This window comes from Protomyctophum bolini (genome assembly GCF_963924005.1).
Source record: "Protomyctophum bolini genome assembly, chromosome: 17".
Taxonomy (NCBI): domain Eukaryota; kingdom Metazoa; phylum Chordata; class Actinopteri; order Myctophiformes; family Myctophidae; genus Protomyctophum; species Protomyctophum bolini.
Window position 1 is genome coordinate 34300605 of NC_137878.1, and position 27432 is coordinate 34328036.

General features: G+C 39.2%; 1 protein-coding gene across 3 annotated transcripts in view; it reads left to right on the plus strand.

The window, feature by feature from the left end:
* Positions 1-11731: 11731 nt before the first annotated feature.
* The window catches only part of LOC308332309 (death-associated protein kinase 2), a 31666-nt gene continuing 15965 nt past the window's right edge, over positions 11732-27432 (plus strand). The window contains exons 1-5 of one of the 3 annotated variants that reach the window (XM_080788138.1): positions 11732-11866; positions 20309-20474; positions 21660-21881; positions 23911-24049; positions 25315-25444. In XM_080788138.1, the coding sequence (XP_080644264.1) occupies positions 20413-20474; positions 21660-21881; positions 23911-24049; positions 25315-25444 (553 nt within the window). In that variant the 5' untranslated portion in view covers positions 11732-11866; positions 20309-20412. Of the gene's footprint in view, positions 11867-12241; positions 12347-20308; positions 20475-21659; positions 21882-23910; positions 24050-25314; positions 25445-27432 lie in introns of those variants that run through there. The other 2 variants (XM_080788136.1, XM_080788137.1) reach the window with 2 other exon arrangements.

Genomic DNA, 27432 nt, shown 5'->3' on the forward strand with positions numbered 1-27432 from the left:
GCGCTATAGTATGCCGTACGATATGGGCTATAGCTCACGGTCCAAAATGATGAGAAACGAGGCTAAATTATTTTTTCAAAATTTCAAAAAACATGGGCTATAACCCATCGTTTTTGTCATTTCGTCATTTTTTTCAAATCTTCAAAAATGATGAAAAACGGCGCGCTATAGTATGCCGTACGATATGGGCTATAGCCCACGGTCCAAAATGATGAGAAACGAGGCTAAATTATTTTTTCAAAATTTCAAAAAACATGGGCTATAACCCATCGTTTTTGTCATTTCGTCATTTTTTTCAAATCTTCAAAAATGATGAAAAACGGCGCGCTATAGTATGCCGTACGATATGGGCTATAGCCCACGGTCCAAAATGATGAGAAACGAGGCAAAATTATTTTTTCAAAATTTCAAAAAACATGGGCTATAACCCATCGTTTTTGTCATTTCGTCATTTTTTTCAAATCTTCAAAAATGATGAAAAACGGCGCGCTATAGTATGCCGTACGATATGCGCTATAGCCCACGGTCCAAAATGATGAGAAACGAGGCTAAATTATTTTTTCAAAATTTCAAAAAACATGGGCTATAACCCATCGTTTTTGTCATTTCGTCATTTTTTTCAAATCTTCAAAAATGATGAAAAACGGCGCGCTATAGTATGCCGTACGATATGGGCTATAGCCCACGGTCCAAAATGATGAGAAACGAGGCTAAATTATTTTTTCAAAATTTCAAAAAACATGGGCTATAACCCATCGTTTTTGTCATTTCGTCATTTTTTTCAAATCTTCAAAAATGATGAAAAACGGCGCGCTATAGTATGCCGTACGATATGGGCTATAGCCCACGGTCCAAAATGATGAGAAACAAGGCTAACTTTTTTTTTCAAAATTTCAAAAAACATGGGCTATAACCCATCGTTTTTGAATTTTTTTATTTTTTTCAAATCCTCCAAAATGATGAAAAACGGCGTGCTATAGTATGCCGTATGATATGGGCTATAGCCCATGGTCCAAAATGATGAGAAACGAGGCTAACCTTTTTTTTCAAAATTTCAAAAAACATGGGCTATAACCCATCGTTTTTTTATTTTTTTATTTTTTTCAAATCCTCCAAAATGATGAAAAACGGCGTGCTATAGTATGCCGTACGATATGGGCTATAGCCCATGGTCCAAAATGATGAGAAACGAGGCTAATTTTTTTTTCCAAAATTTCAAAAAACATGGGCTATAACCCATCGTTTTTTTATTTTTTCATTTTTTTCAAATCCTCCAAAATGATGAAAAACGGCGTGCTATAGTATGCCGTACGATATGGGCTATAGCCCACGGTCCAAAATGATGAGAAACGAGGCTAAATTATTTTTTCTAAATTTCAAAAAACATAGGCTATAACCCATCGTTTTTGTCATTTCGTCATTTTTTTCAAGTCTTCAAAAATGATGAAAAACGGCGCGCTATAGTATGCCGTACGATATGGGCTATAGCCCACGGTCCAAAATGATGAGAAACGAGGCTAAATTATTTTTTCAAAATTTCAAAAAACATGGGATATAACCCATCGTTTTTGTCATTTCGTCATTTTTTTCAAATCTTCAAAAATGATGAAAAACGGCGCGCTATAGTATGCCGTACGATATGCGCTATAGCCCACGGTCCAAAATGATGAGAAACGAGGCTAAATTATTTTTTCAAAATTTCAAAAAACATGGGCTATAACCCATCGTTTTTGTCATTTCGTCATTTTTTTCAAATCTTCAAAAATTATGAAAAACGGCGCGCTATAGTATGCCGTACGATAGCCCACGGTCCAAAATGATGAGAAACGAGGCTAAATTATTTTTTCAACATTTCAAAAAACATGGGCTATAACCCATCGTTTTTGTCATTTCGTCATTTTTTTCAAATCTTCAAAAATTATGAAAAACGGCGCGCTATAGTATGCCGTACGATATGGGCTATAGCCCACGGTCCAAAATGATGAGAAACGAGGCTAAATTATTTTTTCAAAATTTCAAAAAACATGGGCTATAACCCATCGTTTTTGTCATTTCGTCATTTTTTTCAAATCTTCAAAAATGATGAAAAACGGCGCGCTATAGTATGCCGTACGATATGGGCTATAGCCCACGGTCCAAAATGATGAGAAACGAGGCTAAATTATTTTTTCAAAATTTCAAAAAACATGGGCTATAACCCATCGTTTTTGTCATTTCGTCATTTTTTTCAAATCTTCAAAAATGATGAAAAACGGCGCGCTATAGTATGCCGTACGATATGGGCTATAGCCCACGGTCCAAAATGATGAGAAACGAGGCTAAATTATTTTTTCAAAATTTCAAAAAACATGGGCTATAACCCATCGTTTTTGTCATTTCGTCATTTTTTTCAAATCTTCAAAAATGATGAAAAACGGCGCGCTATAGTATGCCGTACGATATGCGCTATAGCCCACGGTCCAAAATGATGAGAAACGAGGCTAAATTATTTTTTCAAAATTTCAAAAAACATGGGCTATAACCCATCGTTTTTGTCATTTCGTCATTTTTTTCAAATCTTCAAAAATTATGAAAAACGGCGCGCTATAGTATGCCGTACGATATGGGCTATAGCCCACGGTCCAAAATGATGAGAAACGAGGCTAAATTATTTTTTCAAAATTTCAAAAAACATGGGCTATAACCCATCGTTTTTGTCATTTCGTCATTTTTTTCAAATCTTCAAAAATGATGAAAAACGGCGCGCTATAGTATGCCGTACGATATGGGCTATAGCTCACGGTCCAAAATGATGAGAAACGAGGCTAAATTATTTTTTCAAAATTTCAAAAAACATGGGCTATAACCCATCGTTTTTGTCATTTCGTCATTTTTTTCAAATCTTCAAAAATGATGAAAAACGGCGCGCTATAGTATGCCGTACGATATGGGCTATAGCCCACGGTCCAAAATGATGAGAAACGAGGCTAAATTATTTTTTCAAAATTTCAAAAAACATGGGCTATAACCCATCGTTTTTGTCATTTCGTCATTTTTTTCAAATCTTCAAAAATGATGAAAAACGGCGCGCTATAGTATGCCGTACGATATGGGCTATAGCCCACGGTCCAAAATGATGAGAAACGAGGCTAAATTATTTTTTCAAAATTTCAAAAAACATGGGCTATAACCCATCGTTTTTGTCATTTCGTCATTTTTTTCAAATCTTCAAAAATGATGAAAAACGGCGCGCTATAGTATGCCGTACGATATGGGCTATAGCCCACGGTCCAAAATGATGAGAAACGAGGCTAAATTATTTTTTCAAAATTTCAAAAAACATGGGCTATAACCCATCGTTTTTGTCATTTCGTCATTTTTTTCAAATCTTCAAAAATGATGAAAAACGGTGCGCTATAGTATGCCGTACGATATGGGCTATAGCCCACGGTCCAAAATGATGAGAAACGAGGCTAAATTATTTTTTCAAAATTTCAAAAAACATGGGCTATAACCCATCGTTTTTGTCATTTCGTCATTTTTTTCAAATCTTCAAAAATGATGAAAAACGGCGCGCTATAGTATGCCGTACGATATGGGCTATAGCTCACGGTCCAAAATGATGAGAAACGAGGCTAAATTATTTTTTCAAAATTTCAAAAAACATGGGCTATAACCCATCGTTTTTGTCATTTCGTCATTTTTTTCAAATCTTCAAAAATGATGAAAAACGGCGCGCTATAGTATGCCGTACGATATGGGCTATAGCCCACGGTCCAAAATGATGAGAAACGAGGCTAAATTATTTTTTCAAAATTTCAAAAAACATGGGCTATAACCCATCGTTTTTGTCATTTCGTCATTTTTTTCAAATCTTCAAAAATGATGAAAAACGGCGCGCTATAGTATGCCGTACGATATGGGCTATAGCCCACGGTCCAAAATGATGAGAAACGAGGCAAAATTATTTTTTCAAAATTTCAAAAAACATGGGCTATAACCCATCGTTTTTGTCATTTCGTCATTTTTTTCAAATCTTCAAAAATGATGAAAAACGGCGCGCTATAGTATGCCGTACGATATGCGCTATAGCCCACGGTCCAAAATGATGAGAAACGAGGCTAAATTATTTTTTCAAAATTTCAAAAAACATGGGCTATAACCCATCGTTTTTGTCATTTCGTCATTTTTTTCAAATCTTCAAAAATGATGAAAAACGGCGCGCTATAGTATGCCGTACGATATGGGCTATAGCCCACGGTCCAAAATGATGAGAAACGAGGCTAAATTATTTTTTCAAAATTTCAAAAAACATGGGCTATAACCCATCGTTTTTGTCATTTCGTCATTTTTTTCAAATCTTCAAAAATGATGAAAAACGGCGCGCTATAGTATGCCGTACGATATGGGCTATAGCCCACGGTCCAAAATGATGAGAAACAAGGCTAACTTTTTTTTTCAAAATTTCAAAAAACATGGGCTATAACCCATCGTTTTTGAATTTTTTTATTTTTTTCAAATCCTCCAAAATGATGAAAAACGGCGTGCTATAGTATGCCGTATGATATGGGCTATAGCCCATGGTCCAAAATGATGAGAAACGAGGCTAACCTTTTTTTTCAAAATTTCAAAAAACATGGGCTATAACCCATCGTTTTTTTATTTATTTATTTTTTTCAAATCCTCCAAAATGATGAAAAACGGCGTGCTATAGTATGCCGTACGATATGGGCTATAGCCCATGGTCCAAAATGATGAGAAACGAGGCTAATTTTTTTTTCCAAAATTTCAAAAAACATGGGCTATAACCCATCGTTTTTTTATTTTTTCATTTTTTTCAAATCCTCCAAAATGATGAAAAACGGCGTGCTATAGTATGCCGTACGATATGGGCTATAGCCCACGGTCCAAAATGATGAGAAACGAGGCTAACTTATTTTTTCAAAATTTCAAAAAACATGGGCTATAACCCATCGTTTTTTTATTTTTTCATTTTTTTCAAATCCTCCAAAATGATGAAAAACGGCGTGCTATAGTATGCCGTACGATATGGGCTATAGCCCACGGTCCAAAATGATGAGAAACGAGGCTAAATTATTTTTTCTAAATTTCAAAAAACATAGGCTATAACCCATCGTTTTTGTCATTTCGTCATTTTTTTCAAGTCTTCAAAAATGATGAAAAACGGCGCGCTATAGTATGCCGTACGATATGGGCTATAGCCCACGGTCCAAAATGATGAGAAACGAGGCTAAATTATTTTTTCAAAATTTCAAAAAACATGGGATATAACCCATCGTTTTTGTCATTTCGTCATTTTTTTCAAATCTTCAAAAATGATGAAAAACGGCGCGCTATAGTATGCCGTACGATATGCGCTATAGCCCACGGTCCAAAATGATGAGAAACGAGGCTAAATTATTTTTTCAAAATTTCAAAAAACATGGGCTATAACCCATCGTTTTTGTCATTTCGTCATTTTTTTCAAATCTTCAAAAATTATGAAAAACGGCGCGCTATAGTATGCCGTACGATAGCCCACGGTCCAAAATGATGAGAAACGAGGCTAAATTATTTTTTCAACATTTCAAAAAACATGGGCTATAACCCATCGTTTTTGTCATTTCGTCATTTTTTTCAAATCTTCAAAAATTATGAAAAACGGCGCGCTATAGTATGCCGTACGATATGGGCTATAGCCCACGGTCCAAAATGATGAGAAACGAGGCTAAATTATTTTTTCAAAATTTCAAAAAACATGGGCTATAACCCATCGTTTTTGTCATTTCGTCATTTTTTTCAAATCTTCAAAAATGATGAAAAACGGCGCGCTATAGTATGCCGTACGATATGGGCTATAGCCCACGGTCCAAAATGATGAGAAACGAGGCTAAATTATTTTTTCAAAATTTCAAAAAACATGGGCTATAACCCATCGTTTTTGTCATTTCGTCATTTTTTTCAAATCTTCAAAAATGATGAAAAACGGCGCGCTATAGTATGCCGTACGATATGGGCTATAGCCCACGGTCCAAAATGATGAGAAACGAGGCTAAATTATTTTTTCAAAATTTCAAAAAACATGGGCTATAACCCATCGTTTTTGTCATTTCGTCATTTTTTTCAAATCTTCAAAAATGATGAAAAACGGCGCGCTATAGTATGCCGTACGATATGCGCTATAGCCCACGGTCCAAAATGATGAGAAACGAGGCTAAATTATTTTTTCAAAATTTCAAAAAACATGGGCTATAACCCATCGTTTTTGTCATTTCGTCATTTTTTTCAAATCTTCAAAAATTATGAAAAACGGCGCGCTATAGTATGCCGTACGATATGGGCTATAGCCCACGGTCCAAAATGATGAGAAACGAGGCTAAATTATTTTTTCAAAATTTCAAAAAACATGGGCTATAACCCATCGTTTTTGTCATTTCGTCATTTTTTTCAAATCTTCAAAAATGATGAAAAACGGCGCGCTATAGTATGCCGTACGATATGGGCTATAGCTCACGGTCCAAAATGATGAGAAACGAGGCTAAATTATTTTTTCAAAATTTCAAAAAACATGGGCTATAACCCATCGTTTTTGTCATTTCGTCATTTTTTTCAAATCTTCAAAAATGATGAAAAACGGCGCGCTATAGTATGCCGTACGATATGGGCTATAGCCCACGGTCCAAAATGATGAGAAACGAGGCTAAATTATTTTTTCAAAATTTCAAAAAACATGGGCTATAACCCATCGTTTTTGTCATTTCGTCATTTTTTTCAAATCTTCAAAAATGATGAAAAACGGCGCGCTATAGTATGCCGTACGATATGGGCTATAGCCCACGGTCCAAAATGATGAGAAACGAGGCTAAATTATTTTTTCAAAATTTCAAAAAACATGGGCTATAACCCATCGTTTTTGTCATTTCGTCATTTTTTTCAAATCTTCAAAAATGATGAAAAACGGCGCGCTATAGTATGCCGTACGATATGGGCTATAGCCCACGGTCCAAAATGATGAGAAACGAGGCTAAATTATTTTTTCAAAATTTCAAAAAACATGGGCTATAACCCATCGTTTTTGTCATTTCGTCATTTTTTTCAAATCTTCAAAAATGATGAAAAACGGTGCGCTATAGTATGCCGTACGATATGGGCTATAGCCCACGGTCCAAAATGATGAGAAACGAGGCTAAATTATTTTTTCAAAATTTCAAAAAACATGGGCTATAACCCATCGTTTTTGTCATTTCGTCATTTTTTTCAAATCTTCAAAAATGATGAAAAACGGCGCGCTATAGTATGCCGTACGATATGGGCTATAGCTCACGGTCCAAAATGATGAGAAACGAGGCTAAATTATTTTTTCAAAATTTCAAAAAACATGGGCTATAACCCATCGTTTTTGTCATTTCGTCATTTTTTTCAAATCTTCAAAAATGATGAAAAACGGCGCGCTATAGTATGCCGTACGATATGGGCTATAGCCCACGGTCCAAAATGATGAGAAACGAGGCTAAATTATTTTTTCAAAATTTCAAAAAACATGGGCTATAACCCATCGTTTTTGTCATTTCGTCATTTTTTTCAAATCTTCAAAAATGATGAAAAACGGCGCGCTATAGTATGCCGTACGATATGGGCTATAGCCCACGGTCCAAAATGATGAGAAACGAGGCAAAATTATTTTTTCAAAATTTCAAAAAACATGGGCTATAACCCATCGTTTTTGTCATTTCGTCATTTTTTTCAAATCTTCAAAAATGATGAAAAACGGCGCGCTATAGTATGCCGTACGATATGCGCTATAGCCCACGGTCCAAAATGATGAGAAACGAGGCTAAATTATTTTTTCAAAATTTCAAAAAACATGGGCTATAACCCATCGTTTTTGTCATTTCGTCATTTTTTTCAAATCTTCAAAAATGATGAAAAACGGCGCGCTATAGTATGCCGTACGATATGGGCTATAGCCCACGGTCCAAAATGATGAGAAACGAGGCTAAATTATTTTTTCAAAATTTCAAAAAACATGGGCTATAACCCATCGTTTTTGTCATTTCGTCATTTTTTTCAAATCTTCAAAAATGATGAAAAACGGCGCGCTATAGTATGCCGTACGATATGGGCTATAGCCCACGGTCCAAAATGATGAGAAACAAGGCTAACTTTTTTTTTCAAAATTTCAAAAAACATGGGCTATAACCCATCGTTTTTGAATTTTTTTATTTTTTTCAAATCCTCCAAAATGATGAAAAACGGCGTGCTATAGTATGCCGTATGATATGGGCTATAGCCCATGGTCCAAAATGATGAGAAACGAGGCTAACCTTTTTTTTCAAAATTTCAAAAAACATGGGCTATAACCCATCGTTTTTTTATTTATTTATTTTTTTCAAATCCTCCAAAATGATGAAAAACGGCGTGCTATAGTATGCCGTACGATATGGGCTATAGCCCATGGTCCAAAATGATGAGAAACGAGGCTAATTTTTTTTTCCAAAATTTCAAAAAACATGGGCTATAACCCATCGTTTTTTTATTTTTTCATTTTTTTCAAATCCTCCAAAATGATGAAAAACGGCGTGCTATAGTATGCCGTACGATATGGGCTATAGCCCACGGTCCAAAATGATGAGAAACGAGGCTAACTTATTTTTTCAAAATTTCAAAAAACATGGGCTATAACCCATCGTTTTTTTATTTTTTCATTTTTTTCAAATCCTCCAAAATGATGAAAAACGGCGTGCTATAGTATGCCGTACGATATGGGCTATAGCCCACGGTCCAAAATGATGAGAAACGAGGCTAAATTATTTTTTCTAAATTTCAAAAAACATAGGCTATAACCCATCGTTTTTGTCATTTCGTCATTTTTTTCAAGTCTTCAAAAATGATGAAAAACGGCGCGCTATAGTATGCCGTACGATATGGGCTATAGCCCACGGTCCAAAATGATGAGAAACGAGGCTAAATTATTTTTTCAAAATTTCAAAAAACATGGGATATAACCCATCGTTTTTGTCATTTCGTCATTTTTTTCAAATCTTCAAAAATGATGAAAAACGGCGCGCTATAGTATGCCGTACGATATGCGCTATAGCCCACGGTCCAAAATGATGAGAAACGAGGCTAAATTATTTTTTCAAAATTTCAAAAAACATGGGCTATAACCCATCGTTTTTGTCATTTCGTCATTTTTTTCAAATCTTCAAAAATTATGAAAAACGGCGCGCTATAGTATGCCGTACGATAGCCCACGGTCCAAAATGATGAGAAACGAGGCTAAATTATTTTTTCAACATTTCAAAAAACATGGGCTATAACCCATCGTTTTTGTCATTTCGTCATTTTTTTCAAATCTTCAAAAATTATGAAAAACGGCGCGCTATAGTATGCCGTACGATATGGGCTATAGCCCACGGTCCAAAATGATGAGAAACGAGGCTAAATTATTTTTTCAAAATTTCAAAAAACATGGGCTATAACCCATCGTTTTTGTCATTTCGTCATTTTTTTCAAATCTTCAAAAATGATGAAAAACGGCGCGCTATAGTATGCCGTACGATATGGGCTATAGCCCACGGTCCAAAATGATGAGAAACGAGGCTAAATTATTTTTTCAAAATTTCAAAAAACATGGGCTATAACCCATCGTTTTTGTCATTTCGTCATTTTTTTCAAATCTTCAAAAATGATGAAAAACGGCGCGCTATAGTATGCCGTACGATATGGGCTATAGCCCACGGTCCAAAATGATGAGAAACGAGGCTAAATTATTTTTTCAAAATTTCAAAAAACATGGGCTATAACCCATCGTTTTTGTCATTTCGTCATTTTTTTCAAATCTTCAAAAATGATGAAAAACGGCGCGCTATAGTATGCCGTACGATATGCGCTATAGCCCACGGTCCAAAATGATGAGAAACGAGGCTAAATTATTTTTTCAAAATTTCAAAAAACATGGGCTATAACCCATCGTTTTTGTCATTTCGTCATTTTTTTCAAATCTTCAAAAATTATGAAAAACGGCGCGCTATAGTATGCCGGACGATATGGGCTATAGCCCACGGTCCAAAATGATGAGAAACGAGGCTAAATTATTTTTTCAAAATTTCAAAAAACATGGGCTATAACCCATCGTTTTTGTCATTTCGTCATTTTTTTCAAATCTTCAAAAATTATGAAAAACGGCGCGCTATAGTATGCCGTACGATATGGGCTATAGCCCACGGTCCAAAATGATGAGAAACGAGGCTAAATTATTTTTTCAAAATTTCAAAAAACATGGGCTATAACCCATCGTTTTTGTCATTTCGTCATTTTTTTCAAATCTTCAAAAATGATGAAAAACGGCGCGCTATAGTATGCCGTACGATATGGGCTATAGCCCACGGTCCAAAATGATGAGAAACGAGGCTAAATTATTTTTTCAAAATTTCAAAAAACATGGGCTATAACCCATCGTTTTTGTCATTTCGTCATTTTTTTCAAATCTTCAAAAATGATGAAAAACGGCGCGCTATAGTATGCCGTACGATATGGGCTATAGCCCACGGTCCAAAATGATGAGAAACGAGGCTAACTTATTTTTTCAAAATTTCAAAAAACATGGGCTATAACCCATCGTTTTTTTCATTTTTTTCAAATCCTCAAAAATGATGAAAAACGGCGTGCTATAGTATGCCGTACGATATGGGCTATAGCCCACGGTCCACGGTTGAGAAACAGCTTCTAACCATTATTTGACACTTTTGGCTGTTGAGAAACAGCTCCTAAAACATTATTTGACACTTTTGGCTGTTGAAAAACAGCTTCTAACCATTATTTGACACTTCTCTAAATGTTCTGATGAATTGAAAATGGTGGACCCTATTGCAGTGTTGTTTTTTGCAGCAAATTTCTATTTTAGTTTTAGTCATAGTCTCTTGAATGGCTTTCATTTAGTTTTAGTCACATTTTAGTTACCTGGAATGGACCTGCAACATCTAAGCCGCAGTCGCGCAATAACACCACAAGATGGCGCCTCAGGACAACATAATGAGCACGAAGGTTCCGCTGGATGACCGCTTCCAGCTCAGGCATGGATGGAAGCATGATTATAACCTGTGGATAAAACAAAACTCTCGTGAGTCGTGCTGTATCTTCACCATTCATTCCTGTACTGAACATATAGCCTTTATAGGCTACACATAGCAACAATACTGCATTAAGCTTAGGCCTACCACATTAGAACAAGGTCTGCTTTATTTGTAGACCTGATTGATTGATTGATTGAAGTATTTATTAACAGTTTGCAGAATTACAGTAGGCCTACATTTCAAGCACAATTCAATATAAAAACCCATAAAGCATTACACTTGTTTACAAGAGGGTCCACCTTGTTCAATTCATCATAGTCAGTATTAGTCTGCACCTAACTGCATGCAGGTTAGGCTACATGTGTATTGTTCTCTGGTGACATGTGCTGCTGTGTGTGAATGGATTGTCATTTCATTTGTCACCATGTGTCACGATCGAATGGTGGCTTTCCCCTCGCAGTTACCGCAGTCATCTACCGCGCATCATTTGCATTTCCAACACAGCCTCGATCAGGTAAAATGAGCGAAGCGATAGGCTATGGCACGTGTGTCACATGCGTTCGCGTTCCTGATTATTATATGAGGCTATAGCTTCTGCAACGCACGCCTGTGCATCTTTCTAACTTCGCCAGATTATGCCATATGGATGATGTATTATAGGCTAATGGCAATTGGCACCGCATTACACCAGACTGCAACTGCTTAATTAGGCTACAATTATTATTATTATATGCGTGCATGCAGGGCAGGCACATTGGCGTGCGCACGAGTAGCATATTAAACGTAGCATATTCTGCTGACAGTTGAAATGGGTAAGTGGATTGCATGGTCGTAATCTTTTTAATGAATGAATGGATGAAGGGACGGACTAACAAACGAATGAATCATAAATTATTATGAATGGGTAGCCTACGAGTAGGCCTATGTTATTGCTACGAACAATCAGTTCATATATGCATAGTGCGCATCAAAAAGAACAGATAGATAGTCGTGACTCGTGTCGTGACCAACGGCAACAGTTGTTAGCTGCCTTGATCTGTTTTTGACGAGGCGACACACTTTGCCGTATACTGCGGAGTGCGGCTTTAACTGTGGATGAGGTCTTTAGTGTGCGCGTGTTCCGCATTCCTCGTGGCTGTGGTTGGGGATGACGGTTTGAAAACGTCACTCTCTATCCTTTACTCACACTCAGACTGACTCAGTCACTCACGTCACACAGTCACACACCAGTTTACAACCGTGGAGTTTATACATCGGACGGACTGAGCAGACTGCATAAGATAGGCCTACAGGTACAGTAGTCATCCATATACCGCAAGTGATAACCTATATAAAATAAATAGTAGCATAGTGTGCCAGTCAGAGGTCTTTTTCGATTCATGTCATGACATTATTTCAGTGTCTCTCACTCTGACAACAAGCGCTTTATATTTTGAATGTGTAGCCTACATTTATGGAGAAGCCTATAAGCTACGGGCATTATAAAACGAGAAGAAGCGTCATTAGTTGCGCTCTTTTTTTCTTTTCTTTTTTTTTCTAGACCTACGTTCGTTTGGGTGAAGATTATGGAGAACCACTGACCTAGAGAAATATTTTGACATACGTAGCCTATGCATGGCGTTTAAATAAAATTAGGTTTACTAGTTTATCATATTATAGGCCTATAGAAGTTCCAGTTTGTCACATTTTCAGTTATAGCCTTGCTAATAGAGCTAATAAAACAGCCTAGGCCTATTATATTATTACACGACAGTAGTCTACTATGGAGTAAAATTATTTGGTGTGTACGGGTGTATACGGTGCACCGTGTAGTGGTTCTCAAAGTGGGGTTCGGTGTCCAGGGGGTCCCCATCTAAATTAGTTAAAATAGCATCAAAGTTTTATTTTTTAGGTAGAACTGCACTAAGCTTTTTGATTGGACTATTTTTGAAACATTTTAACACATTGAGTTTATAGACTTGTATATATGGGTTCCAAGTTCCAACAACAATCTTCACATGTCACTGTCACTAACAAACAGGAGTCTATAGCAGTGAAGGGGTGAGGGGACCCCCAAGGGTCCTTGACCTTGTGGAGGGGGTTCCAGGTTTGTCCCATGTGAAGGACAGTTAAATGATTTAAATAGCTAAAAGTGCACTTACTGAGAGAATAATCAGATCATAGGTTTCACAGTTCACACTGCACCAGTAGCCTATATACTGTAATTATGTAGTACTAAATCTAATCTAACAACTAAAATATTATCTTATATGGGGGTCCCTGTCCCTGACACAAATCTTGATTGATGAATACTTTATTAGTAAAAAATCTAAACAGCACATGGCCTACAGTCAGACAACAGGATAACACAAAACGGTCCCGAGGGGACTTGTTTCATTGTGTGGACTGAGGAGGGGGGCCGTCATAGTACTGAACCTAGGTCAACAAAGTATAGGGTTTCATTCTTAAATAAACAGTGCATTAGTTCATTGCAATGAACTAACAAGACGTCTGCTACAGTGTGCTTTCCGTTGCTTCGCAAAAGCATGTTGAACTGTTGACCGTAAATCAATTCAACATTTATTAAAGATGATGCATTTGCAGTTAAATACATCAGCATCCTACTTGAAATAATATTTACAAAACATGTCAGAGAAGAGGTGGGAGCAGTTTCACCTCTGTAGACAAAAATATTGCCAAAGAGATTTGTGTAGAGTGATGACCAAAGGGACAAAAGCAGGTGGGCAAGGATAGAGCCCTGGGCGAACTGAATACACACTGGATAACATTAACCAGGAAATGTTGACATAAACTAAGGCATTTCAATAGTTGTATTAGTCATTCAGCCATACAGATGAACGCTATGGCATTTCTCCAGTACAGATTGACCATAACATTGACCAGATATACAAATATTATTTGTATATATCTATCATAAGATTAAAACACAAGAGAGCTCAAGAGCTTATTTCCATTGCGGTCCTTTGAGTGTAAATGTGTAATACAATCATTGACCTCAGGCTGCGAGTGTGCTTTAAGAAACAAATGCAAATCCAGCAAAAGACAAGACACTGGAAGACTGCAGTGGAATGTACTTTTCATCCAATCTCAACAAACTTGTTCGAAACACTTTTGTCTAACAGTAGGAATAGGTTAGAATCTAACCTGTCGTATGCACGGCTGCTTTGTCGAGCGTCCTATACGAACACAATTGACCAGTGTTTGGGGGAGGGAAGTCAGCGGCGAGGCCACCCGGCTTCCCTCCGTCTATATTTTAAAATGTTCTTCAAAATAGTAAAGTAAAAAAAAAAGTCTAACAATAAGTTTAGGCATACTGTAAGGTGCCGTGCAAGAAAGGGCCCTGTATGCCCAAGATTTTGCATTATGGCATGCAGGGTGGGGTGGTGGGGAGGTCAGCAGGGGATCAGCTCTTATCTTGAGGGTGTGGCGGGTGACAGAGGGGATGAATAGACTGACAGGCCTGGGGCTGGGCAATTAACCAAAAACATACCCAAACCCATATGTAAAAACAATAAACGACATACGTTATTCTTCTACTCCATTACATCTCAGAGGTAAATATTTCACTTTTAGTATTTCTATATTACGTTATTGTCAATAACGCAATATTCACATTTTGTACTCAAGTAAAAGTATCAATAACTTATTGATACTTTTACTTGAGTACAAAATGTGAGTACCACTCCCAGCACTGGTGAGCCTACTACGCTGGAGGCCGGCCTGCTTATGCGGTGTGATGCATGATAGACGTACAGAATGGCATTGGGCTCAGGGAGATTGTGGGCACTTTTCAAAATGACAAATAGGTTTAGTGTCCCAACTGGACGGCAAGCATTACAGTGGAGAGACCTGCAATTTATCATGGCGTAATCCATTGGTTCTCAATAATTTTTAATCTCTGGACCACAGTCATATTCCAAACAATCCTTAGGGTCCACCCCACCCCACCACCCAACAACTATACTGTACACACAGTGTGTACAATAGGCCCATCGTTGCTGTCGGGCAGAGCCATTGTAGCTAAACATTTCTCCATAATTCCAGACTTAAAAAAAAAGAAATCCTAGCTTGTTTCCATTGTGGTCCCTGTATGATGTCATGTAGTGTGTGGTGCTGTTGAGTGCATGCAATGTATAGAGTTCAATGATGTGCTAATGTGTCTCTGAGTGGATGTGTGCCAGTGTACCTGCCATCCAATGTGTGTGTGGGGGAAGGGGGCGGTGTACATGGAAGGGGGCGGTGTACATCAAATACATATTCACACATCTACAATATCGATCATACAACAGTGTCAGTTATAGTGATCTACAAGTTCTCAATGTGTTGTGACTGTGAGACTGTATATTGGCAATGTTTTTTCTATTCTTGAAGTGAAAGTGAAAGTCATTAATCGTGTGTGTCGGTTTAAAAAATATTGAAACAATGAAAAGTATTAACAAGAGCCTGTGACTAATTCATAACTACATTGGATCAATTGGAACACAGGTTTGTTTTTCTATTTCCTAAAAAGTAACAGTTTTGGAGTTGGACACACCTGATGCTGTCGGAACTTATGCATGTACCGGGTACATGCATAAGTTGTACAACATTGTACCCTATTTCCACACTCTATTTCCAATAGATGCATTGTGACCTTGTATTGCAGAGTGCACAACAAAGTATGTTCAAAACATTTCTATTTCTTACATTTGATGCATTTATGAAATCCATTGTGTGTGAGAATGTGAGTTGGAGACGTTGATGCCTACATGTACCAGCATGAGTTGCACAATGCACACACAGTTGAAGGAAGTTGAACGTGTGCATGTGCTTCGTTAGCTTGCCGGTCTCGGGTTATAACATAACTTTATGGCACAGCACAGGTGGGGGTTGGGGGGCGGGGTTTGTATTGTTATTCTGAAAAAGGATGAGACCTTCCGCAAATAATTTGTTGTAAAGTTCACTGGAACAAGGGGCACAAATTATAAAGCCTAAATAGAAACACAAATTGGAAATGGGGTTCACTGACCTTTGGTCAATACATAAAGTTTTTATGGTGTGGAATAAACACCCAATTTTCAGCTGTAGACTGAAATGCGATTTTTCCATTACGTTTTTTATTTATTTTTCTAGCTTCTACCCGGTGACTGTCAGAGCCATGAACCAGGACATGGATAAGAAAAAGTAATGGCTTTGGACATGCATGCTTTCCAAACGAGTCGACACGACACTTGAAGTATACAGCTTGGCAGCCTCCACGCTGTGTGTATGTGTTTTTGTTTACATGAGATGGGTAGCAATCTCTTCAAGATAAAGACAGTAGCAGAAACCCCGCTCGCTGTTTTCTTCATTTCCTTCCGTCAAGAATGACTTATGTGGTTTGACAGTGGTGCGGTTAGCTTGTTCTGTTCTCTGCACTTTATTTGAGAGGGAAAGGGAGGGGTTTCTTTGTTATTGTGGAGGCAGTGGTCATTGAATTTACAGTATATGTGTGTGTGTGTGTGTGTGTGTGTGGGGGGGGGGGTGTTGGCAAGAAGGTTCATATTAGGACAAACTTGTTGACATTTATAGATACTGACAGCACATGGGAAAGTGCAAGTATGCAGGACTTTAAGCCTTCCACATAAACCAAATGCACAAGAAAGGTGAACATTTCACCCCTTTTGTCAACTGAACATGATGCAGAGAAGTTTTCTGTTATCATTTGAGGTGGGGGGCAGGCTTTTCAAACAGAGCGGTGATAGCAGATCTACAAGCTCACAACGCGTCACGCTGTGACATACTATTTAAACTATTAATGCTTTATGCTATTTCATTTAATGTAACACAACACAACACAACACAACACAACAGTGCATGGTCACGGTCGGCGGTGTCGACAGCCTTGTGGCCACAGAAGTGTTGACTCACATCAACATCCTCATTTGCCCCGTCTGTCACACACACTGCAGGCTGGATGGTTGGTTCACTCCAACAACCGTGGACTAAAACCCAGCAACCTCAGCTCACAACAACACAGGATAAAGCAGGGACGTCTTGGGGTCAGGAAGGGAGGGGCTTTCACGTTCCGAGCCTGATCGGGGGGGGTGATTATATGACCAGATTATCCTGTATTGTGCCGTTGATTCTCAACCTTTTCTTTTTCTTCATTTCAACAACCCCCAGTTTGACACGCATTAGAGGCCACCACCGTTTGATAGGATCTTTCTTAATCCTTGTGTCTTGAATCTACACTGAAATCCTCAGTCAGCGTTCAGTGGTGCACATAAGTATATACTCAAGTAAACACTCAAGTATTCAAAAGTACTTGAATCATGTATCATGAAGTACATTTTCAAAATGGTCAGAAATGTAGTACAAAAAATACAGTACAAGTACAGTATATCGCCGATCTACAAGCTCACAACACATTCTGAGCTTGTAGATCAGCTATATTCACTTATATTTGAAATGGGGCTTAAATCCCCCAAATTGATAATTATATTGATAATATTTCTTAGTTTGTCATATTCCTAAACCAATAATTTGATGACCAGCAGTGGTTCCCTATGGAGACACAAAGGAGACTTTGTGTCTTCAAGGGAACCACTGCTATATTTTAGTTCATTTTGCTCTCAGAGTTACAGACCATTTGTCCCCTGCTGGTCCCCAGACCCGACCGCTGAGAAACCCAGCTGTACCGTGAGGGGTTTAAAGATACGATGCGATCTTAATCCTCCCGTATTGCTCACAGACGATCAGGGCCACCCGATCATTTTCTAATATATTTGGTCTCTGTCGGGTGGAAACCTCATATCCAAAAGGATAGGCCTACTTTACAGGACTCAAATTCAAAAGTAGCAAAAGTAACAGATTTTGTGTGACACTGTATGATCAAGTAGTAGGGCAACAATTTATGAAAAACACAAGAAGTTAAAACATGGAGATAGGTTTCTGCCAGACAGCAAGGATTTGATAGTGATCTGGATGTTGTCGACCAGTGAAAACAAACAGGTCGTGTTGGACATGTTGGTTCATGGTTGATATGTGGCAAGAACGCGGCTTCTATATTACGTTTCGTCCCTAGACATTATCCGAACCATTCGTCTGGTGCCATTGCCAATTTTAATCAGCTCCTTTGTTTGCTGCATTGCTTCACCTATAATATCCTCTGGCCGCCCCATTATTATAAAATCTTGCTGTGTGTAAATTTATAGCGACGAGTACTAAAGAGTGTAGAAGTGCAGGACATGATACTAGTGTCATAAAAATGAGGAAGTACTCGTGCAGTATACCAGGACAGGACTGCATGATGCAGTCGCTCTACCACTTCAAACATGGCTTCTGTTTTAGAATCTTACATCATGGTTTCCTGTCGCTGAGCATTTACTGTATATTGCACATGTTTCAAGGTGGTCTTTATCGTTCCATTGTGTGTACAGTTACTTGAGAGTCAAATAAAAAAAGTTTTGGTTTGGTTTCTCAGATATTGTAGAAGCATTTAGTAGTAGTAGTAATAATAATGAAGGATGTCCTTCCGATCATTATTTTGATTTTGAGTATCTGCTGATACCGATTTGTCCCGATCCGATATTAGAAAACCTATCACAATAGTACAATATCCAAAATCACAGACGATATCCAGTCTAATATAAATGATATGGATAGTATAATATTGATACTAGGGATGTCCCGATCACGTTTGTTTTTGCTCACCATCCGATCATTTGAAAATGACACGATCTGCCCCGATGTGATCGGATTGGGACAGCCTTAATAATAATAATGGTAAACATATATACAGTATACACAACAAGAAGATTAAAAACAGAATAATTAAGATGAAAGCAGTTTGACCATTGTCCTAGTGCTTAAGGGGCCTGAAGGTGCTGCACGTTCTTACTGAAAAAAACTAGTTTTAAAATGATGTCCACACTGTCCAGTGATGCCGTTTCAATAAGGAAAATGGGGTCAACAGTGTTTTCAAATGTCTCCGTTCTAGGCGGTTACTTACATGATTAGCGTGGGTGATGTGTATGTGTTAAAAAACAGAAAACATCTTAAGTGCGTGTTTATGCAGTCAGAACATTTCCTTTTTAGTATACATAGGTTTGACGGTTCTTGTTCAGCTTTTTAAAACCGTAAAAGGCTTTGCAGCAATATACTGAGGTGAGCGCATTCAGAAGAACACTTATAAAGCTGTACCTACAGTAGCTTTATTAGATTGTGCCAAAAGTAAATCACAGGAGAAGTGGTGAGACGACTTTTAGCTCCAATGCCCTGAGGTTTTGGAACGCTCTGCCAGGCAACGTTATAGAGGCAGGAGCTGCTTAATGCCTTTTAAAAAAAAAGTTCTTAAAGCTGCAATTTAGAACTTATGTAATGAATAAAACAATATAATTTTAACCAATTAGTATGGTGTTAAATAGTACAACAGTGGCAGGGCCATTGAAATACAATAGAGTTACAACTGCGAACTCCGTTCACTTCATGGGGCCAGTTCAATGGCGGCTCTTCTACATAGACTTCTATTGGCGAAGTGCTAGGCGAAGAGTGACAAGTCCTGTATCGCAAGTTGGTAGAATGCACTGCACTCAGGCATAGTAATAGTACAACATAAACATTACAGATACTTTAGTTGTCACTGTGGAAAACAGTTGCACACATGCCTACAATTGCTGATATTTGCGTCGCCCTTTGAGTGCTGTTTTCTACACCTCAATTTATGGTGTGACTGTATGACTACTACAGCAATTAAAGCTCCACTTACTTTACCTACCGTACGTCTTCATAGTTAAATTATAGTTATCATTATAGTTATACAGTTATAGTGCTGGGTGTGGACACTCCTTAAATAGGACAATGGCACTTTGGTAGGTTTGGATTGTGGAATTACCTTTGTAACCTTTGTGGAATTATGACACCATTGTGTCATGTCACTTGCTTTTGCCACTTTTCTTTGGTTTGCTTGTTTTTCAGTTCCGTGTGCATGTACACACTACGAGGAACTGGTATGTTGGAGTAGGAAAAAACTAAACACTGAGAACAGTTTGTCCTGGTCCACACATGTCGGAATTAAAGAAACTTAGTTGCGTGCCAGCGGTGGTGTGCACCGATAATAGACGATCTGATAGCAAAGCAAAAGCATTTAAAATGGCATTGATGAAATGTACTGTACATGCCACAGGGAACTGGCACAGTGGAGTCGAAAACCCTCTTGTGCTGCCTGCCTGTGCGTGCGTGCGTTGTGTAATTTTAATTTATGACCTGTCTTCCTTGCCTCATGTGCGCTCCAGGTTAGAGGGGTGTTCTGGAGCACCATGCACCGGTAGCAGAGGAGTGATCACACGAGCAGAGTGGATCCACCGGGGAGACGCTGGTCTGGGGGAGAAGAGCCAACATGGCTGCCTTTAAGCTGGACAACGTGGAAGACCTTTATGAGATCGGAGATGTCCTTGGAAGGTAACAGGTTTCTATACTAATCTGTAATGTCTTTGGGTGTTAATTGCACTCTCAGAGTGTGCAAAATCACACAAGAACTTGGCAACTGCAGTGCAGTATCTCTGAACTTGTGTGTCAAGTTATTTTTCCGTATCATTTCCTGGTTCATCTAGAGAACACAGCTTTGAGAGAGAGAGAGCGATAGAGAGAGAGAGAGAGAGAGAGAGAGAGAAAGTTTAATTGTGTTTAAGTTTTAAATCATCAAATTTCATTGGCTGATCATAAAAAAACGAAACTGCCACAAGGAATTATCAATCAGACTTGGAAGATTACAAAGACGCCTGAGTGACAGAAATGGGTGTGGTATCAGACCAAGGACATCATGCATCCTGTGCACGTCCCCTTAAGGGAGAAGATATCAATCAGGAGAATGAGACGAGCCGGTCACTGGCGTTGAAACCGGGGACTCCCTGCCAGCGAGCCTGTACTGTGGGAACTATCGAGCAAAAGGAAATCCCACAGGGCCACGGCTGCCTATTATAATGGGGAAGTGCTAAGGAAAGAAAGATGTTGGTGCCAAAAGCACAAATGAGGTGTCTAAGATGTATGGAGAATCAAGATGACTATGAATATTGCCTAGAACAGTCGTACTCAAATGGGGTCCGGGGACCGGGTCACCATATTATATAAAACAGCACAACCAAACATGCTGACATCATGAATGAATAAAGAAACCAAAACTAAAAAACAGGACACATGCAATCCGCATACATACAGCAAAAGCAAAGGAACACAAAAACAAACAAACCCACCCACCCCTCCCTCCCAGGACCAACGGCGCCACGAAATGCACATCTGTGCCAAGTTTCCCACCACTGTGCAATAGAAAAATCATATCCTTGATTATATCTGCAATGTTAGACCAAATATTAATATTTTAATCTGCTATTTTTGACATTTTGGCAAATCTTTGCTTCCGGGGGAGCCCGGCACAAAACATTTTGAGATGGGGTCCCTGGCCAAATGTATATCATTTTGGGGGTCCCACTGGCCCAGAGTTCATGCTTACTCTGCTTATTCCCATGTTGCACTGTGTAAAGGCTCATTCATACACCAGTTTTAGGCGATAAGCAACTCACCTTTTAGGTGAGTCGAGGCCATCATACTCGAAGAAATGCTAAATTGCTGTTCCTCCGCCCGTTCCAGCGGTCACTTTGGCCAGGTGAGGATGATGAAGGAGCGTGCCACGGGGACCAGCTGGGCGGGGAAGTTCCTGATGATCCGGAAAGGCTCGTGCAGCCGCCTGGGGATGGAGCGCCGCAGCGTGGAGCGAGAAGTGGAGATCCTCAGTGCGCTGACGCACCCCAACGTCATGCACATCAGAGACGTGTTCGAGAGCAGGGCCCAGGTGGTGCTCATCGTGGAGCTGTGAGTACACTGAGAGAGAGAGAGAGAAGGGTGGAGGGAGAGATCAGACATTCAGATCATAATTTGTTATCTTTCCTAATTTAAATCCTGTGTTTTATCTGGTGCAGGAATTCACAGCAACGATGAGAGTAGTATTTTATATAATTATGCATGCTGTCGGGCCAGAAAGTTTTGAACAGTTTCCACCCGACCAAGATGAAGATGTCATTGGCAGGTGTTTAGTCACTCAGTAATGTGGACAGTGTTCCTATAGGCACTCAATATATTTGGGCTTCCGCCATTCATGCTGTCATGCTGATTGATGACACCTTGTAGGCGAAACGTCTAACAACAACAAAAAAAGAAAGAAAATTGCCGGCCGGTTGAAAACATAGTATGTCCAAAGGTGTTACTTCAGTAAATGTAAATTCTACTACTTAAAGCTGCACTATACAGTATGTAACTTTCCTCTTCTACCCCGGATTTGAAGCCGGTTGGTGCTGAGATTGTTACTATTGAGCTAATAGGGCCTGCATGCTTACGAAGGTTATTATTATTATTATTTACTATAGAGAGCCGCAGTCCCTCCCCCTTTCAGAAAAACGACTGGCCCAGGAAATGAAAACCCAATGCATTCTCCCATCGGCACTTCTTATTTAATTTATTTAAAGACTGTTACGCCGCGGACAAAGCCAACTCGGATCGTGACAAATCATGACAATAAACACAATGTTTTGGGCCGATCAAATCATTCCGTCTTATAAATGATTTGATCGGCCCAAAACATTGTGTTCATTGTCATGATTTGTCACGATCCGAGTTGGCTTTGTCCGCGGCGTAACCGTCTTTAAATAAATTAAATAAGAAGTGCCGATGGGAGAATGCATTGGGTTTTCATTTCCTGGGCCACTCGTTTTTCTGAAAGGGGGAGGGACTGCGGCGCTCTATTGAGCTAATAGGGCCTGCACTGCTTACGAAGGTTATTATTATTATTTACTATTGAGCTAATAGGGCCTGCACTGCTTACGAAGGTTATTATTATTATTTTTATTATTATTTACTATTGAGCTAATAGGGCCTGCTTGCTTATGAAGGTTATACATTGAGTCTTGACTTTCCTCTTCCACTCCGGATTTGGTCAATATCATTATATACCTTTGATATGATCTAAATGTCTCAATAGAAGAGCAAGGAGACAAAATACAACAAACCACCCCAAATGTATAAGTATACACGTTGGACAAAATTACATTTTATGAATAAAAGAAAAAGTTGCATAGTGCCGCTTTAAGTAGGGCATTGATTTGCAAAGAATATAAAATCCAAAAAAGATAAGTTTAAATATGGAGATACAAGGTTTCTACCAGACAACATCAAAATGCATAACTTCTGTTGCCTGAGCAAGGTTAGTGGCAGTTATTAAATAAACAAGATGGCATTCTAAACAGCGAAGCGCCTACGTGTATGCAAATCTGTTATGCAACAAAATGAAATGTTGGACTATTGCCTTGACAGTGTGTAATTCAACGTGCTGTGGTGATCCATGCATTGTGCTGTGTTGTAAGTACAGTAAGTACATTTACTGTACTTATTTTACAATGTTGAGGTACAGTACTTTTACTTTACTTGAGAAAATAACGTTGTTCTACAAGCTACACGCGACGAGACGTTGTGAGTGCTTGTACAGGTGTCTTTCTGACAGAATTACCATCTGATTAATGCATTTCTGATAGAAATACATTGTGATAAATGTATTTCTGAAAGAAATAGCAACTGCCTTTCTGACAGAACCAAACCCAACCCAAACTTTACTTTATTCGGGGAAAAAGATTGTTTGCGATTGACACAAAAATAGTGGTGCAAGCAACTAATTATATCAAACTTGGGAGGTGTTGATTGAAAGTCGAGTCACTAGACTGCTACGCTACGAGACAGAAAGTTGGGGTTTCACCACGTACGTAGTAGAGGATGACTCATGTCAAAAGAAAGAAATTCCCTCCCCATATTCCTGTCTGAAGGCTGACTTCACCCTTTTGCACTGCGTTGCCAGGATCAGCGGAGGGGAGCTGTTTGACTTCATCGCGGAGAAGGAGAACGTGACAGAGAGCGAGGCCATCCAGTTCCTCAAGCAGATCCTGGAGGCCGTGGCCTTCATGCACAGCAAGCAGATCGCTCACTTCGACCTCAAGGTAAACCCACCCGCTTTCTCACTCCCACGTAGGGCCACATGCCGGGCCATGGGGATGTGCAGGTCCACCCACAACCCACGGTAATGCATATCTAATTTCCGGGGATCCTTGAAATTAAAACGGTTCGAGAATTACTACAGAAAATGGCTAAGTCTCAACTTTTTATTCAGCATTTACACAGAGACGCAACCTTGATTGAACACGCTGTAGTGTGCATGCCAGGTGGCACACTGCCAGATAGATCAGGCACACATGTACTGTAGTAGAACCATACATATTAGATAGATGCTTTCACTGGAGCGACGTGTCTCCAATGAAGGCAGGAAGTCAAGCGGAAGTGCCATAGGGAAGCGCTGAAGGCATGCTGCGTTTCTGCCTAAGTGACGGTACTCATGCGACTCCTCCATGTCTCTCGCTGTCACTCAAGTGACTACTGGCCAATCACAGCGCGTCTTTTTCGGGATTTATGTTGCGCATGCGGAATCTCAGGAAAATTGACACGGCCTCCAGAGCCGGAAGAGGCGTCTACGTTTATATGTCTATGAGTAGAACCACTTCCTCACAAGGCTGTTTGTTTACATCTATGGTTTACATTCACCAATGCAGCGTGGTTTCGCTGCTCGCTACATTTGTATTCGTAGGATGAGCGCCTACGGCTCTGCACCAATGCAATAAAGAGAAGCAACGTTAGCCTCAGCCATGATGTCACACATTTTGCGGATTCATCGTTTTTCCCGTTTATATGGAGACAGGAGGCGGAGCGTTTTCAAAGATTTCCACTCTGGAAGGTGTTTTCACTTTGCTGCGTTTTCAACCCCTGAAAACACTGTGCAAACGATACTTTATTTTGCCGTATATCATGTCTTTGTGGTCGGGCAAAAATATTGTATTTATGGTATTCATGAATTAATATCCTACTTGATCATACTAGCGTCACACACAAGTATTCAAAGTATCATGAAAAGCTCGAAACGCTGTGTGAAACGACACATGTTGAGCTTGGAGATCTGCTGCTTTTTTATTTTTGAATTTGAATCCTTAAAAGTAACAGTTTTGGACTTCCACCTGACAGAGACAATATAATTTAGACAGATGATAGCTTAATTTTTGACATGGTAGTGATTGTTACCCGTTTATTGACTAGAGCTAAACTCTCTCTCTCTATCTCTCTCTCTCTCTCTCTCTCTCTCTCTCTCTCTCTCTCTCTCTCTCTCTCTCTCTCTCTCTCTCTCTCTCTCTCTCTCTCTCTCTCTCTCTCTGTGCAGCCAGAGAACATCATGCTATCAGAGAAGGAGGCTCCTCATCCGAGCATCAAGCTCATAGACTTCGGCCTGGCCCACCACTTCCAACAGGGGGAAGAGTACAAGAGCATGGGCGGCACACCGCAGTACATCCGTACGTAATATTACCCATACTGCTCTGGACCATGCTGACCCCGATTTCAGAGAGAAAAACGAAGCAAAAAAGCACAGATGTGTGTGCGTGTGTGTGTGTGTGTGTGTGTGCGTGACTGTATGCGAGTGCGTGAGTGTGGGCGTGCGTGCGTGCGTGCGTGAGCGATACAGTAGCAGAGCTTGACTTGTGCAGGTCGTCGAGGTGTGCAAGTCTCTGTGCTCACGCACCTGCTATAGTCTCTGTAAGTGGTCCTCAGGCCTGTTTCCATGGAGACCAGAGCAAAGTGAATGACGTGTCATTGTGTCTGGAAGGGCTGGAGAACAGAAACTCACCTACTTGTAGTGCTTCTCAAAGTGGGGTTACAGCAGTGGTCTAAAGTAACTAAGCACATTTACATAAGTACTGTACTTACTGTAAGTACTATTCCACTACATATTGGATCCAAATATTGTACTTTTTTCTCTACTACATTTATTTGAAAACTTTAGTTAACAGTTACTTTGTAGATTTTGATTATTATTACAAAACCTAGCCAATCTATCAATTCGGGGGACATGAAAAGGTTTGAGAACCAGTGACTTAGACTGTATATACTTGGTTACTGATTGGAGTACCACAGGGCTCTATACTAGACCCCCTCATTTTCCCCTCTACAGTATACCAAATCTCTAAGCCACATCTTTTGCAGAATGTTCTCCCTGAAATGGGGCGATTTCATTTCACTAAAGGAAAACTATTTATGCATATAGCTCAAACACAAGCTATGCCATCTGCAGGCTTTTCAGTGTTAAAAAACCACTGGAAATGATCATTCTTCCTCTCAGAGTTTAATTTAACAGTGGTAAGGCTGGGAACACATTGACAGATTTCAGCCTGATACAGCATTTTCTTTTTTTAAAGTCGCCCTGCCTGTATGTTGTTGTGTGCCGTGTGCTCAAACTCTCATGACATTTTGTTTAGTATAGTGGGAACAGCGCTGGCCACAGGCAATGCCTTTAGCTTACATTTGTATAATAATACTAATAATAGACTTTATAACTATTCATACGTAAAAATGCACAGTCTTAGACAATTCATTTCTTACATATGTATTGCCCTTTATATATTCAGGGAAGACCGGTGAGAGCATGCTCTCTTTTTAAGGATCATGTAAAAGTACGTAATTTAAAGTGCAACACATGTAACGAAAAACAAGCCTTTAACCCATTCTGAACGGGAACCCGTTTTGGTGTCAGCATCATGTTATGCTTTAGCTATTGAAAAATAGCAGATCTACAAGCTCGTAGCGCGCCACTCGGTGGCGCGCTACGAGCTTGTAGATCTGCTATTTTTGAAAAATCGAAGAACGACAGACATTTCTAGAATCTGATCTCAGGTCAGAATGGGTTAATCAGACCAGTGTGTGTCCTAGTGGAAACCTCGTATGAATCTGATCTCAGGTCAGAATGGGTTAAGTAGCACCCTAAATGTTTCTATTGAGCAGTGGTGTAAAGTACAATGTTGAGATATGAATTTTTTTTTACTTTAGATTTTTCAATCATTTTACTTCTACTCCAGAACTCAAAGGCAAATTATTAGGCAATTATATGAAAACATTAATTACTAGACACACAGACCACTTAAGTTCAGCCCTATATTTCAGCCATTTGAAAATATCAGATCTACATTTTTGAACACACCGAGTACTTTTGGTACTCGGTGTGTGTGCCGATACATTTTTAATATGGTACATTTTTAATATGGGACTTCTACTTGTAAACAGAGTAGGTATATCTACATTACAGTATTGATACTTTTACTTCACTGTAGTTTTAGTAAAACATGTGAGTACTTCATCCATCACTGCTATTGAGACGAGGAATGATAGATCTAATGTGTGTCTGTGAGCCCGTAGAATGTAAAAGCAAAGATAAATACAATGGTAAGCGTGTGTCTGTGAGCCCGTAGAATGTAAAAGCAAAGATAAATGCCACACAAGGCCTTATAAA